Here is a 14682-nt window from a genome sequence, read left to right as displayed (position 1 = left end):
TTTTAAGAATTTCATCTCCCATATAGACTTTATACACAAAGTATAAAAATGAGCAATTTTCGGCATGATATTGTCTCGTCAAAATTCATGTGGTGTCGTGATACTATACCCGAATGTCGCGAATTGATCTAAAAAAAAGTTATATAATTTTGCATTTTCCCCCTTTTTTATAAAGAAATATGGCCTAAAGCGTCCGGGGGCATCATGCCCCCAGCCCTTTTAGGGTTAAGGGTAAATGAAGGTGATTGAAACGACGAGGACAATAAAGAGAGATAAGGGGGAAATTAAAAAGAATAAACTTGTCAAACCTTTGTAAAGGAGGAAGGAAGAAAAGGGAGAGAATACCAACACCTTAAGTAGTTGAATGAAATAACGAAAAATTATTATGAATGAGTTCATTAACCTGTTAACTACTGATTTCTGTAATTCTTATAGGCTTTGTATAGCATGTACAGGGAGCTCCCCGTTCAAGTAGGCAATGAGTTAACATTGTGTGCATTCAAGTTGCTAGCTATAAACCAAAGAAATATTCACTGATCGAGTGATTTCAGCTTAAGACTATTATTTGTACATTTTGGCGACTGTAATAAAAGATATATTCTACTTATAATTACAAGATGTTACTTGTTAATTTTTTGTTGTTTCGTATAGATGACCACACCGGTCATTTCACTGTAAAGATTTACAGTGTTATTTCAACGGTTTTATTTCCCATTCGTCCAATTGCCAACACGTCTACTATCATTTGGTCTACCATCAGTTCGTCCATTATCCACATGGTCAAATTGCCAATTGGTCCACTCTCCATTTCGTCTAATAACCAGCTGTTCCAATAGCCATTTAGTCCATATACCGTTTGGTCTAAATGGACGAAGTGTTATATTATTGTGCAAAATTAATGAAAATGGAATGGACATAAGACCAAATGGTTATGAGACCATTGGATCAAATGGTTGTTAGACTGAGCGTTGATGGAAGGAATGGCATTAGACTAAGTGAAAGTAGACCATGTGGTGAATGGACGAGTTGACAGTAGACGAAATGGCAAATTTACCATTTTATTACATTATCTACTTTACACTCTTTGGTGTTAAGTTTAAACTCCAGGGTGTGAATTCAACTCCTCATGACATGGTCCTCTATGAACACCAACTGATGTCAAAGCTCTTAAAGAAAATACGGGGGGGGGGGGGGTCATCAACAGTTCAAGATGAAGATGTGAAAAGTATGGACATTTAACATGTGTAAAGGAAAATGTTGATGGCAGTGACCGATGTTTATACTTGAAATCATGATGGTGATGAGAGTAATGATGATGTTGGTGGTAGTGCTAATGATGGTGATGTTGATGTTGGTGGTGGCGATGATGATGATGATAATGTGGTGGTGGTGTCGTATCTAAGTAAACAGCGCCCGGGGCAAGAGAAAATTTGCACCCTGCAATAAGCATTACTAAAGTTGCCTTACAAAATGTAATGTTGCCTGGGTGAACAATGATGAAGTGCTTTCTAAACTTACACCGTTGGCTTTGGTTGTGATTGGTGATGATTTTTTTTTACCTGATTGCGAAGAAAGCATGAACGTTTGTAAGCAAGCAACCAGAGGACCGACGGCTTAAGGTCCTCTCTGAAGGACCTGGTACTGAGGTTTAAAGCCTTACCTAAGGGCGCGAGCGCTACCACATGGGAATCGAACCCGGGTCACCGTAATATGACTGAGCTATCGCGCCTCCTTGTCGTCATATGTATATTAAGGTTTTCCCCTCTCTCTTCGTTTTTGTTTTTATTGAATGTATTTTCACACACACACCCACCCACACACACCTACTAACTTCATGTCCTTCTATCCCTCAATCCTCATTCAAATATGCCATTCCCGGTGGAATCGCGCCTCCTTGTCGTCATATGTATATTAAGGTTTTCCCCTCTCTCTTCGTTTTTGTTTTTATTGAATGTATTTTCACACACACACCCACCCACACACACCTACTAACTTCATGTCCTTCTATCCCTCAATCCTCATTCAAATATGCCATTCCCGGTGGTTGTTTCATAAAGCTGTTCGTAAGATACGAATGACTTTACGCACGACTGGTGATCCTTTCTTGTGCTATGTGATATTCATATGTAATTGAGTTATGACCTAAGAACATGTTCCAGTCGTGCGTAAAGTCGTTCGTAACTTTACGAACAGCTTTATGAAACACCCACCCGGCCATCTATTCCAAGTCATCAGTTTCTCAAATACATTCATATCCACTTCTGTCCCTGTTCGATTTCTCAAATTCTTGTTCAATCTTAAGTTAAATATTACTAATAATAACACTTCGTATGCTTTAAAATCATGACTAGAAACATATATATCAACATCAAGATAGATTGCAAGACATCTCAAACTTGATGGAATGTAAAGTTTATTTCAGAATAAAATACATATTTTTCTTTCAGCAATTAGAGATATACGATTATTGCACTTGTCAAGCTATAAATTGTAACTTATTATTTTCTCAAAATTAATGCTTCTTTCCAGTTGATTCATATTATCATATGGTGCCAAGATACCATTGCATGAGAAAGTTACCATGATGATAACTAAAATGCAAACGGGACTTGGACTAAAGTTTTCGGCGGGATCCAAAGCAAATTCTCATCTTACTGTAATTTTATTGGTGGGATTTGATTCAGATTGGAAGCATGGTGCCCCGGAGGTGACAGGATATTTTCAATATAAATTCCGAAACAGCTCCATGACTTACTAATTCGCTACCGCGACTTATTTACTCATGTTTTCCCCACAACTTATAACGCCCCTTAGGTAGTTGATTAAACGAGTTAGCAAGTCATGAAAACAAGTTGCAAGTTGGTAAGTCGATTGAATGAGTTCGTATAAGTAATGAATTAAAAAGTAAATAAATAATAATTAAATGAACACTAATCATATCGCCTTAAAGGCGTAAGGCCTCTTATCTGGAGAAAAAACATGGCACGAAAATGAAGGAAGAGAGAGTCCATGTTCTTGGTTACCATAATAAAGGGGGGTGGGGGATTGCGAGACTTTGGTAAATAGAATGAACGAACTCTTTCTCAAAATGGGTTGACATGGTGGAGGGGATGGGGTGGGCTTTCCATATTATGTTAGATCATAGACCCATCATGACTAGCTGAGAATAGCTCAATCTTTAGTTTAGAGGTTGACTTCGTAGATTTGGATGGTACCGCTTACAGTGCTGGTGACGATTAGCATCGGCCTGTAGAATGGAGATTTGGAGGCTGGCACGAAGCTGTGGGTTAAAAATGTAATGGAATGAGGTTATTAAAGGGATGGTCTGGGCTGAAAATATTAATATCTACGTAAATAGAGTAGAATTCACACAACAAAATATTGAAATTCCATCAAAATCGGATAACAAATAGCGAAGTTATTGAATTTTAAAGTCTAGCAATATTTTGTGTAAAACACTTATATGAACGTCGTCATGAATATTCATTAAGTAAGCTGATGATACATGTTACATCCCCATTTTCCCTTTTCTTATATTATAACATGAGATTATAAATGTGTACAAATGTTTCATTTTTTCCATACATGTGTATAGGATGTGTCTCCGTCATGATGAAATATGTTGCGTCAATAAATAACTTATGCACTTTATCAAATGTCAATCCGATTGTTTTAATTCTTGGTAGAATTTTTTTTTAAATAAACCCAATTTCATATAATAAAATACAAACGAACAAGTGGGGTGACATCATCAGCCCACCTAATGAATATTCACAAAGATATGCCTAAAACTGTTTCACCGGAATGATTCAAATCTTTAAAATTCCATAACTTTATTCGATTTTGATGATATTTTCAGCATTTTGCTCTTTGAATTTTACTCTGTTTATTTGTTTATTAATATATAAATATCTCCAGCCTGGACCATCCCTTTAAGACCAATTCGATTGTAATTTTTGGAAATACCAAAAAGTATTTCACTCTTACAAAAATAGATTTTAGATGATTCGTTACTTGTTCCGTATTATTTTGGAACCGTTCAAGAATTCCTAAACTGACGTACTTTTTTGCTTGTCCAATTTTACTAGACCGAACTCTTCTGTATTTCGTAACGGAACCTTCTTTTATGCTGCTGTTGTTTTTTGCTTTTCAAATTTCAACCAGCACCCTCTGACTCCCTGTTAATCGTTCCCAGAGCCCTGATCTAGGACTAGGACCAGCCGATGATGATTGAGATTTATTTATCAGAAAGTGATATTTAATATGACATCACTTAAAGTGATTGGTTAACATTGGTTTGACTTAAAAAAAATTTGAGCTAGAAGGTCACACTTGTCACCTGTGTCTGTGATATGTTACAATAATGAAGCCCAAAAAAAAATTGCGTTAAAAAATGATTATCTAGTGCTTCAAAAATTGAAATATAAAGTGACCGGAAACACCATCTTAATTTCATCCCTACACTTATGTGTACTATTCAGGCGTCTATAAGACGCCTATTTACAAAATCGGGGTTTGCCTTGTAGTTTTAGCTTTTCATTCTCAATAATGGTTGTCTTCAGGGTTTATTAGTTCTAATACATGCACTTGTACACATGTTTCATCTTGGTTTGAGAATTTTTTAAATCGGCTGTTCACAGAGTTAAAAAATACCTTTAAACTATGTTCCATAAAGAGATGCATTATTGTAACTTTGTCACACAGCAAAAAGTGTGGTGTTAACGGGTGTACGTAGAGGACCACACCAGTTATTTTACACCGGTGTCAAATTGACAGTTTAACACCTATAGGTGTTATTTCAACACCTTTGGTTGTTACATTTACACTCTTTGGTGTTATGTTCAATCTATTGGGTGTTGGCTTCACACCACGGGGTGTGGTCTTCTATTAACACCAACTGGTGTCAGTTTTAACACCACAGTTTTTACAGTGCACGATGGTAATCACCATGGTAACTGGACTCAGCAGCCAATCACAATCAAGCTTTCCATATTAGTTACCATTACCTTACGTCTTTATGAAACAAACTCCTGGGTATGGTCATTTCTATGAAGTTTATAATTCCCCTCAGAGGAAAGTCAATCACGAACCGCAATACAAAACTCAATAGTGCCAAATAATGGATTTTTTTTTTAATTTTCTTATTTGGGGAAGTTTACCCCTTGATGTTATCTTTGATTCCATTGGTTCGACTGTTCGATCATAATTACTATTTCATGAAGATCTTCTTTAGGGTCATATATACAAGGCAACAGTTCCAGGCTATTAATTTTGTCATCTTAAGTAGCTTACACAGACCAGCATACGTCTGAAAGTCGACAAAAATGTTCGAAGACATAAAAGATTAGAAGTTTCTCACTTAGCTGGGAATAAATTACTATGCTTCAATTTAAGAAAATTACACACAGGATCTTTCGCGGTATACCAAGCCTATACTGAAACAATCCTTATCCTCAATCATTTATTAATCGAAGCCCGCGTTGTCGGGCCTACATTTTTCAGAGATTCATGTGTCACTCTAGCATTTACTGACAGTAATGAAAGATAGGCCTATCAACGTTGATCACCAAATTATCTTACTATAGTGTAATAACCCAAATTTTACGGGGATTTCGATTCATTTCATGAAATAATGAAGTGTATCAAGGGAATCACCAATACTCACCGCAGGTCTTCCGGATCCAGGTCGCCGAGATTGCGTTCTTCAAGAAGTTCTTGATAGGTTTGACTAGTTCCACCGTCCCGTTTGACATCCACAAACCTTAGCTCCATGTCACTGGTGGAAGTTGGCAAAACGATCTCATAGATGAGAATGGCGGCGCTGCGATCGATGCCGAAAAATGCGTAGGTCTTGCCGTTTATCTCGCCGAATTCGATACTCTCGCACTCGGGGCCCTGTTTCATAATAATCAGACATTCAAAATCACACGAGATATATCAATCTACGTACTGCCATACTCATACACTGTAAAAACTGCGGTGATAAAAATGACACCAAATGGTGTTAATAGAGGACCACACCCTGAGGTGTTAAAATTACACCCTAGAGATTAAACATAACACCAAAGAGTGTAAATGTAACAGCAAAAGGTGTTGTAATAACACCTATAGGTGTAAAACTAACACCACCAATTTAACACCGGTGTAAAATAACTGGTGTGGTCCTATATGTACACCGGTTAACACCACAGTTTTTGCTGTGTACTGGGGAGAACACATCCATCAAATGTGAATCATAATGTGATGCTGATTATGTCTTTTGTTAAACGAACCTTACACAAATCATCAATAATTGTCCACTTACAAGCCGACCAAATGGTGTAGTTAAAGTTGGACGTCAAATTGATGCCAAATGGAAGCAGAATATCAGTCATTACATCTACTTTAATGTTATATAGGTTAGCTAGGGGTCGCATTAGAAAGTTTAGATTCATTCATAATTATAAGACCCATGTTAAACTTACCAAGTTATCGGAGCGTGAATCCTGTAGGTCTCCTGGGGTTTCGTTGTCCGCCTCGTCAGGTTTGGTGTCACCATTGAATACATCCGGGTACGACTCCTTCATTCTCCTCTCGACGTCGTCCGCGCTGTCCCAGACACGTTCTATGTTCTTAAGGCTAGGTACCCCGTAAGGCCTGAAGATAGACACACCGCGGGCCCCAAAGAAGTGGGGGCGTAGAACCTTACCGTCATCATCTAGACCGTCAGTCCTGCTGAACTTCAGACGACCTTGAGAAAATAACGAGTATAGTTACAAACAACTATTCCTTTGGAAAAGCGTCAACCCGCAGTTCCACACTCTACACCCAGGGGAGCGTTTCATCAACATTTTCAACCGAGAAGTAGTCAAATCTAGCATCTTTCTTTTATTCTGATTGGCCGAGAGGCACTCTTTCTCTGGTAACTGTCGGATAAAACGTCCAAGTCCTTTCATGAAACGCCATGAAACGCCACCATGCATGGTCTTATGCCGCAGTAGAGTATTGGAACTATTGTTGGAATGCTCCCCAAGGAGTGAAGAGGACCCGATGACAGGGGTAATAATGCAAATCAGTGCTTAGAAACATCATGTTTTAAGCGCTATTAAGGTAACTTTTATGATGATGATAATGATGAACAGCATTTGTATCGCATATTGTGTAAGACAATGTCTGATCTCAGCAATAATGCGGAGCTGTTAGTACATGCAGACTGGCAGACATGTCATAAATCATTATTATTATTATCCTTTTTTATTGTTATATTCTTTATTTCCTGGGACAAAACCAAACACCCTGCGTTCAACTTTCATCATGTCCTCACTTGAATACAATACAACTTGACTCAGTATTTCAAATTAATGTCGCCATTTTCAAGAAGTGACCAAGTATTCTTGATTGCGCCTTTTCTTCGCAAAAAATAATGCGATAGCAGTGACATTGCCGTTCCCTATAATCAAAGTAGATTGGTGATAATTATAATGCTACATGATTGTTATTTTAAGTCATTATTCAAGGAAGGATCTGACATGATTAAATTATAATGGCCTCCATTATGTATTTCCGACATGCATCTCTAAATCTAGAAAACTTACCAAGTTCATCATTGTCCTTCAGTTGATCTTTAAGATTTGATGACATAGAGTCAGAGAGCTCCACACCTCCGGAAAAAGTGATGTTCCAAATTAATTATATTGACAATAAATGAGAACAGTGATACCAGGCGCACTCACCCCAAGGGGATCTCGGATTTGGAAAACGGCAAGAGTAGGGATGTGCGGCCACAAAAGCTGAAACCATATCCTCAATATGCTTAAGAACTGAAGTTGACAATAAATGAGAGACTTAAGAACTAGATGGCCTTTTGAGAATTTAGGTGCTTGGAAACTGGAATTCAACAGGAAATGGCAGTCTCCGAAATTAGGAGATTAGGTGAGATGGAGTTGGCCAATGAAAAAAGGGTGAAATCATTCCCTTATACGGTAACAAGGGGGCCTTAAAGGCCGAACATACTGTACCCCTACTCCCATTATCCTGGAGTGCCAGGGGCAGATACCTCCATATACAGTGCGTATCAAAAAGTTTACCCATTGACAAAGCCCTGGGAATTAAAAAATATACATGTATTTTTTTCACATATAATCCTGGGTTTGGGTCTCATCTATCCAATGAAAATAAAAGTTTTGACAGAATGTTACATTTTTGAACTCGCAGAAATCTGTTGGCGCAGAAATGCTTGTTTTTACGCTGTGGGCGAAATCAAAGGGCGAAATCAAACCTACCCTGCGAAACTATTCTCATACATTTCCCCAGCACATTAGTCAATTGAAATAAACGGATACATTCAAGCATTTTGTAACAATTTTGCCACGTAGTAAGCACAACCTTTACCCTTTTTGTGCCAGCTACATCCGTGGACATAACTGAATTTGAACAAAAGTTTATGTTCGACATTTCCAGCAATTTTTCACTAAGTTTTTATCATTTAAAGAGGGTTTACATTTCATTTTTCATTTAATTCTTGTTTCTCCACAATTTTCCCAAGCTTGACAACGATTAACAAAATGAAAATCAAGCCTAAGCCATTTCATGTAAATCACAGCTCAGTGTAAAGCAAATATCACCACGATGGCCTCGGTGTATGGGGGAGTGGGGTGGGGCGCAATGCACTCTTGGAAGTGTTCTGGGCAAGGAAACAAGTTTAAAAAGGTAAAAGATATCTTCGAATCAATTTTACAATCTGTAAATCCCATGTGTTCTTCATGATTAAGGTCTATTCTTATTCGCATAACTATATCAAAGTTCTGCGCAAATCATTGGTGCTCACTCAAGCGGAAATATTTTTCGACAGTTATTATATCGTCATTTGCTTATATGGACCTGTAACCAATGTTAAAATGTGGAAAAATCTTCAGGATATTGCAACTGTATAATATTACAGGATTTTTTTCTAAGTGTAAACTTTTTTTGATACGGACTGTATACTGTATACCTTCATCTCCGTTGTATAGATCCTTTCCTCGAATGCCTTCGTCCCAATCGTCACTACCAAGCTCATATTCGAATCTGTCGCCCTCATTGGCAGTGAATATATAGTCTGTATTATTGAAACTGAAGACCTTGATTGCGTCTGGCTGGTAGAAGCTGAAAATGTCGTACTTTTTGTCTTCTGGGAAGATTTCTACAGAAGAGAATTTGTTAGATTTGAAAAGTAAATGGTAGCGATTACGAAATCCTACCAATTCAAAAATATTATTGAGATACTTACTGGAGGTCTAGGTCTGGAAGACCTAGACCTATAGAATAATAGGTTTCCAAGTAGCGCTTTTCCTCCTTTCATAACTTTTGTCTTTCCTTTAATTTCATTCTTGTCTTAACTTTGTTATGACACTACTATAAATTTGTCACATTACAATGTACTTTAATGTCATACTACGATTATGTTTTATGTCTTGTAAATTTATTTTGACTTTACAATAAATGCAGAAACTCCTGCAAAATGCCCGCAAACGCCCCCACACATTCATGCCAGTGACGTGTCGATGGTTTCAATTTATCTTTACCGCCGAAGTGGGGATGTGTGTGTGATGTGATACACTCGGAATTAAGAATTCAATCACTGAGAAAGTCCATGTCCGGACGGAAACAGAAAAACCACACCGTGATCAGTTGGATGTTTCACAACTGAAGTTTTATTTGTCTAACGGGATCTTTTGACAAACTATATCGTATTATTTTGCTCTTAAAAAAGTTGTTTGAAATGTGATGACAAAGAACCGTTATCTGGACTTGTACGTCCCTACTTTGAAGGATATGGAGTGATAAAACATCAACTTGTCCCCACTTGTAAGTATACATGTACATACCCCACACACAAGCACACGCACTCTCGCCTCACACACCTATATACACACCTTACCTATCATTCGCGTGCAGTGTGTCCTCGTTTTTCACTCGGAGTAAGTACACTTAGATCCGCTCCCACACACACCCTCACCTTCACTCAAACACACACACCCTCGCACACACCCACACACACTACATACAAGACTGCACGAGCATATTAAAAATGGACATACTGTCGTCTTTATCACTTCCATCGATGTAAATCTGCCCCCACGATTTAGTTCCGAGTGGTATAAGGTCTGTGATAGTCCTCTGCTCAATATCGACGACAGCAATAGCATTGTTTTCCTGAACAATGACAGTAATGGTTACGAATGTTTATGATACATAAATTTCCATAGAAATGATCATAGGATATCAAAATATAGTCATACTAATGAATCCACAGGAAAAAAGCAACACTGACGATTAACGATTAAACGAAAAAACTAACTGAAACCCTCTTTTTCCCTGATTTTTTTAATAGAATATAGAAGATTTAAAAGGTATTGAGATTTTTTTTTCTTATCCTGTGTCCAATTCTCTTTAGTAGCAGTGGTAATAATAATGTTAACAACAACACCAATTATAATAATAATGATAATAAAATTTAATATTAATGATAATGATAATAACAACAATCATAACAACAATAACAATAATAATAATACATTTAGTAATGAAAAGAATGATGATGATAATAACGATAACAAAAATAGTGATGATAATAATAACAGCAACAATAACAGTACTAATGGTATTGGCGAGAACCTACCTGTAAACACACATAAGCGGTGCGATCATCTTTTGAGATGCCGATATATTCTGGTTCCATGTTCTGAGAGAAGGTGTTGTAGGAATCGCCAGATAGGTAGCCCTTGTACGGTGCCCTGACGCCCCACCTCTCCAATTTATCCGCCCTTAAAGACATAGAGTTAGTCAAGTTTTATGGAAGGGACCACAGGATTGTAAGAAGGTATAAGTATACTGCTGAACGTCACATCCTATAGGGGCCGCGGACTTCGGGGGTGGATTTTTTTTTTTTTTTTAATAATATTTTATTTTCTTCCTCTTTCAAAACAATAAGTTGACAATCACAATTCATATAAATAAAGATTCTTTGCATGTATATAATCAATTAACAATCAAACAAATAAATATATCAATATCAATTAGATTACAAATATTTTAAAAATGATTACAAATGAAATCAAACCGCCAAATTTCTCTTCTATAACAATATGAAACTTTTTTTGTAAGAGAAAAAAAAATTACCTCAATATCATGTTATTATCAAAATTATGTCAAATCAAATAAGAAACTCTACAAGCCTTCAAGAGGAAGATTACATATATATGTTTCACTCACCCACGCACCCCACACTCCCTACCACACAATATACCACCCCCCCCCAAAAAAAAAACCACGCCCTCACACACACAGAAGACCCCGCCCCCCTCCCAGGCAGCAATGGATGGTGGAGATTCACCCCCCCCCCACACACACACTTTTTTTTTCCAAAACCGTGTAAAAAGCATTATAAAATACTATCTGGTTGCATTCCTTTTTTTTTGGGGGGGGGGGGGGATAGTCGGCCCCCTCCCAGACTTTGAAAACCGATGGCTGTATTGTATCGATTCATTTTCTTGTCCTTTCCCCCTCCCCCGTCTTGATAAATCGATAACGATTTTTTTTCTCAGAATATTCATGCTCCTTCTTTTGGATTTGAAATATGAATATGCCCTTATGGGTATTGGGGCTTAAACAAAACGAATGAGAAAGCCGGATAAATAATATGTCATTATAGTGAGGAAACATATAATGGCGCCCTCTTTCCTCGTATTACTAAAGTTAGAAAATAATAATAATAATAATAATAGGTCCATTTATATAGCGCAGCTACCAGGTGCATGTACTCTACTGCGCTTTGATAATTGGTATCATATTATTACCCCGGCTGTAGCTGAGCCGCCATATTAATAGGCGCTAAAGCGTTCAAGGAAAAATCCTACCGGGTACCCATTCACCTCACCTGGGTCGAGTGCAGCACAATGTGGATAAATTTCTTGCTGAAGGAAATTACGCCATGGCTGGGATTCGAACCCACGACCCTCTGTTTCAAATTCCGAAGACTAATCCACTGGGCCACAACGCTCCACAAGGGATCACAAGGGATAGCCAAGAGGCTTCTGTCGAAAGTTGGTGCAAGGAGAGCATCGATCGGAATCTCTTGACTCCGGGCAACGACACATTTTGCACTTGTTCGTCCGGTGTAACTCTTCGGATAATCTAATGTCCCTGTCCATCAACTTTTGGCAAAAGCCTCTCGGCTCTCCAATGTGATTTTGATTGCATTTTCAAAGGACTCGATGCGTTGTAGAGTGTTTCCCCGTAGTAAATGCGAAAAATCTCTATTACTTACACATTGTTAAACTTGCGGAAATCCAAGGTGGTCACCGACGGTGTACTGCTTGCAAAGTTCTCTACTATGGAGATTGATCCTTCGGGGTTGATGAAGGTGTTCTGGTCGGGTCCGCCCGCCTCCCCTTCGTTGGCCGTCATGATTACAGTGCACAGATGATTGAACTTGAGCATGTCAGGTTTGCTACCCACTACAAAATCAAAGAGAATAGTTACTGGGTTTAGGTGGCTTATGTCATTGTGTAACAGAAAGGCGTGTTACCCCGTCCCTTAATAGCCTAGAGATAATAACTAAACGATATCAATGAAATAAAATAAAGTATAATGCAATACATTGAAATAATAAAACAAAATGAAAGAATAAAATGATATGAAATACAAACAAAATCCAATGAAATAAAATAAAGAAAATAAATGTAATTGAATAAAATAAACTAAATGATTGAATTTAAAGAAATGAAATTAAAAAAAATTAATACGTGAAAATTTAAATTAAGTAATAATTTCTTTTTTTGAATCACTAAAGCCTTATTTGTTTTAATCATTTCTAAATATCCACCTATGTGGCATTCCATTCATTATTGATTCGTTTATTTATCCAATGACCGGGGTAATAATATGCTGTAACGCGCTTTGAGCCATTCTGGGAAAAGCGCTTTATAAAAATTGGGTATTATTGATTCAATTATTATCAAAATGTACATCATAGGCCAGCTTCAAAATCACTGAAGATTAATATAATGTTCATGGAGTAATCAAGTTGTTTCCGCACCGCAAAGACTATCGGATTCAAGAATATAGTCAATATATTGAAAAAGCCCGCCAAATGACAATGAACAGCTGGCAGTGATTTGTCAAAAAATGGTGAACGCGTTACCGGAACAGCAGTTCATCCTAACTTTCGGAGCTGACGAACAATTACAAAAACTTTTCGTTTGAGTGTCCAGCCTCCATGACGAAACTGCTGGTTTTTGATTCACAAAGTTCCCGACAAAGACTTCCTGGTTGCTCTTTGTCACGAGGTGCATTTGGCAATACATTTGCTAGGTTCTTGAATCCGTTCTTCGTCGCGGTACAAAAACCCCCTATTCACAAAATAATGCCTACCTTGGATTTCACTCGTCACTGGCCATTCCTTGGTATTAATGTTATACTTTCCGCGTACGATTAGAGTCCCATTGGCCTGCGATGTTTGTCCCTCTATGACGTATGCAATGTAGTCACCACATATCTCAATATCATTCGCCGCCCGACCAGCCGGCAGGGGAAACCTTTTGAGGATACTTAGATACGTTGAAAGCTGAATGATGTGGATGTATTTATCCCCTGTAACAAAATGATTCCAAAAATAAAAATGTAAGTAGAATATTTATCTCTGAGTGGCAGGCTTATTTATTTCTACGTTCTGTAAAGTAAAAAAAGTTATCATGACTAAATACAATGCGTTACCACCCCCCCTCAAAAAAATAGTGTTTTATTTTAAATATCATGTATGTTAATTTCTTACTTTCCTCAATACTTTTTTTCAAAATCAGTTTGACATCAGGGTGAAATTCTCTTTAAGATTATACCTTCAAGAAAAAAAAAGCTATGACAAATCTTACCTGCAGCATAAAGAATTCTCGCATCCTCATCATAAGCACTCTGTTCTACTGCAGCCTTGTTGATGCCATACAGTCCATTTCCGGAGCTATCGTAGTCGTAGGGGATGTACAGCTTGGCCAGGGATTCAAGAACTTCTGCAGCCTGTACTTGAGAAAAGCATATCAGGAAGCCACAAAGGGCTACGAGTATCTGAGTGGAAAGATGCATCTTTACGTTAGGCTGATGGTAGGAGGGGTTCGAGGAAGCGTATTGTCAGAGGATAGGCCTTTCTGGTAGTAGGTGTTTTCCGGTGAACACTTGCTGGGAGAGAAGAAGCCTTCTGAACTTCTTGGAACGATGGATCCGATGATGTCTCGGTGGTCTGCAGCTCACATATTTATAGACTGAAAATCCAGACACATCCCCGGGTCCTGGGCATTGCCATGTGGATGACATGGGTCCATGGGTACCGTCAATGTCTGACACGTGAAAAGCTTGCAAATACCCCCTTTTAAAATCCTTCTTTAGAATACTTAGAAGTTATTCAATTTGGAGGGGCGACCACGTGACGAGGGATGCCGAATTTCAGACTCAAGAATCCAGGGAACTGACTTATTAGCATGTGACAGACATGTCGTGAAGATAACTTCATATACTTTTCAAATTGACTTCAGAATACAAAAGTTGATTGTTGCCATGTGATAATCATATGGATTGACTAGCAATTTAAAATCACCTACAAAACTGTACAGTGCGTATCAAAAAAAACGGGACAGATTTGAAAAGTCTATAAAATTTTAATTTCAAATTATT

General features: G+C 37.8%; 1 protein-coding gene across 1 annotated transcript; it reads right to left on the bottom strand.

Annotated features, from left to right (window-relative positions):
- Window positions 1-2408: 2408 nt before the first annotated feature.
- LOC121427689 (mesenchyme-specific cell surface glycoprotein-like) lies at window positions 2409-14340 on the bottom strand. Its single transcript, XM_041624210.1, has 10 exons — window positions 13890-14340; window positions 13393-13611; window positions 12287-12476; window positions 10640-10784; window positions 10059-10173; window positions 8972-9160; window positions 7575-7640; window positions 6465-6730; window positions 5666-5895; window positions 2409-3280 (listed from the first exon to the last, which is right to left on the bottom strand). The coding sequence occupies exons 1-10, from the start codon at window positions 14095-14097 to the stop codon at window positions 3184-3186; spliced, it is 1725 nt and encodes a 574-aa protein (XP_041480144.1). The 5' UTR covers window positions 14098-14340; the 3' UTR covers window positions 2409-3183.
- Between the last annotated feature and the right edge of the window lie 342 nt (window positions 14341-14682).

This window comes from Lytechinus variegatus, chromosome 14 (assembly GCF_018143015.1).
Source record: "Lytechinus variegatus isolate NC3 chromosome 14, Lvar_3.0, whole genome shotgun sequence".
Lineage (NCBI taxonomy): Eukaryota > Metazoa > Echinodermata > Echinoidea > Temnopleuroida > Toxopneustidae > Lytechinus > Lytechinus variegatus.
This window is presented reverse-complemented; position numbering and strand designations above follow the sequence as displayed.

What these genes read in the sequence shown, in the direction of transcription:
- LOC121427689 (XM_041624210.1), bottom strand. Translation starts at nt 14,097, where the DNA reads ATGCATCTTTCCACTCAGATACTCGTAGCCCTTTGTGGCTTCCTGATA. An exon ending in CCGCTTATGTGTGTTTACAG is followed by an intron (nt 10,174 to 10,639) that starts GTAGGTTCTCGC and finishes GTCATTGTTCAG; the next exon opens with GAAAACAATGCTATTGCTGT. An exon ending in TGGAAGTGATAAAGACGACA is followed by an intron (nt 9,161 to 10,058) that starts GTATGTCCATTT and finishes TCTCTTCTGTAG; the next exon opens with AAATCTTCCCAGAAGACAAA.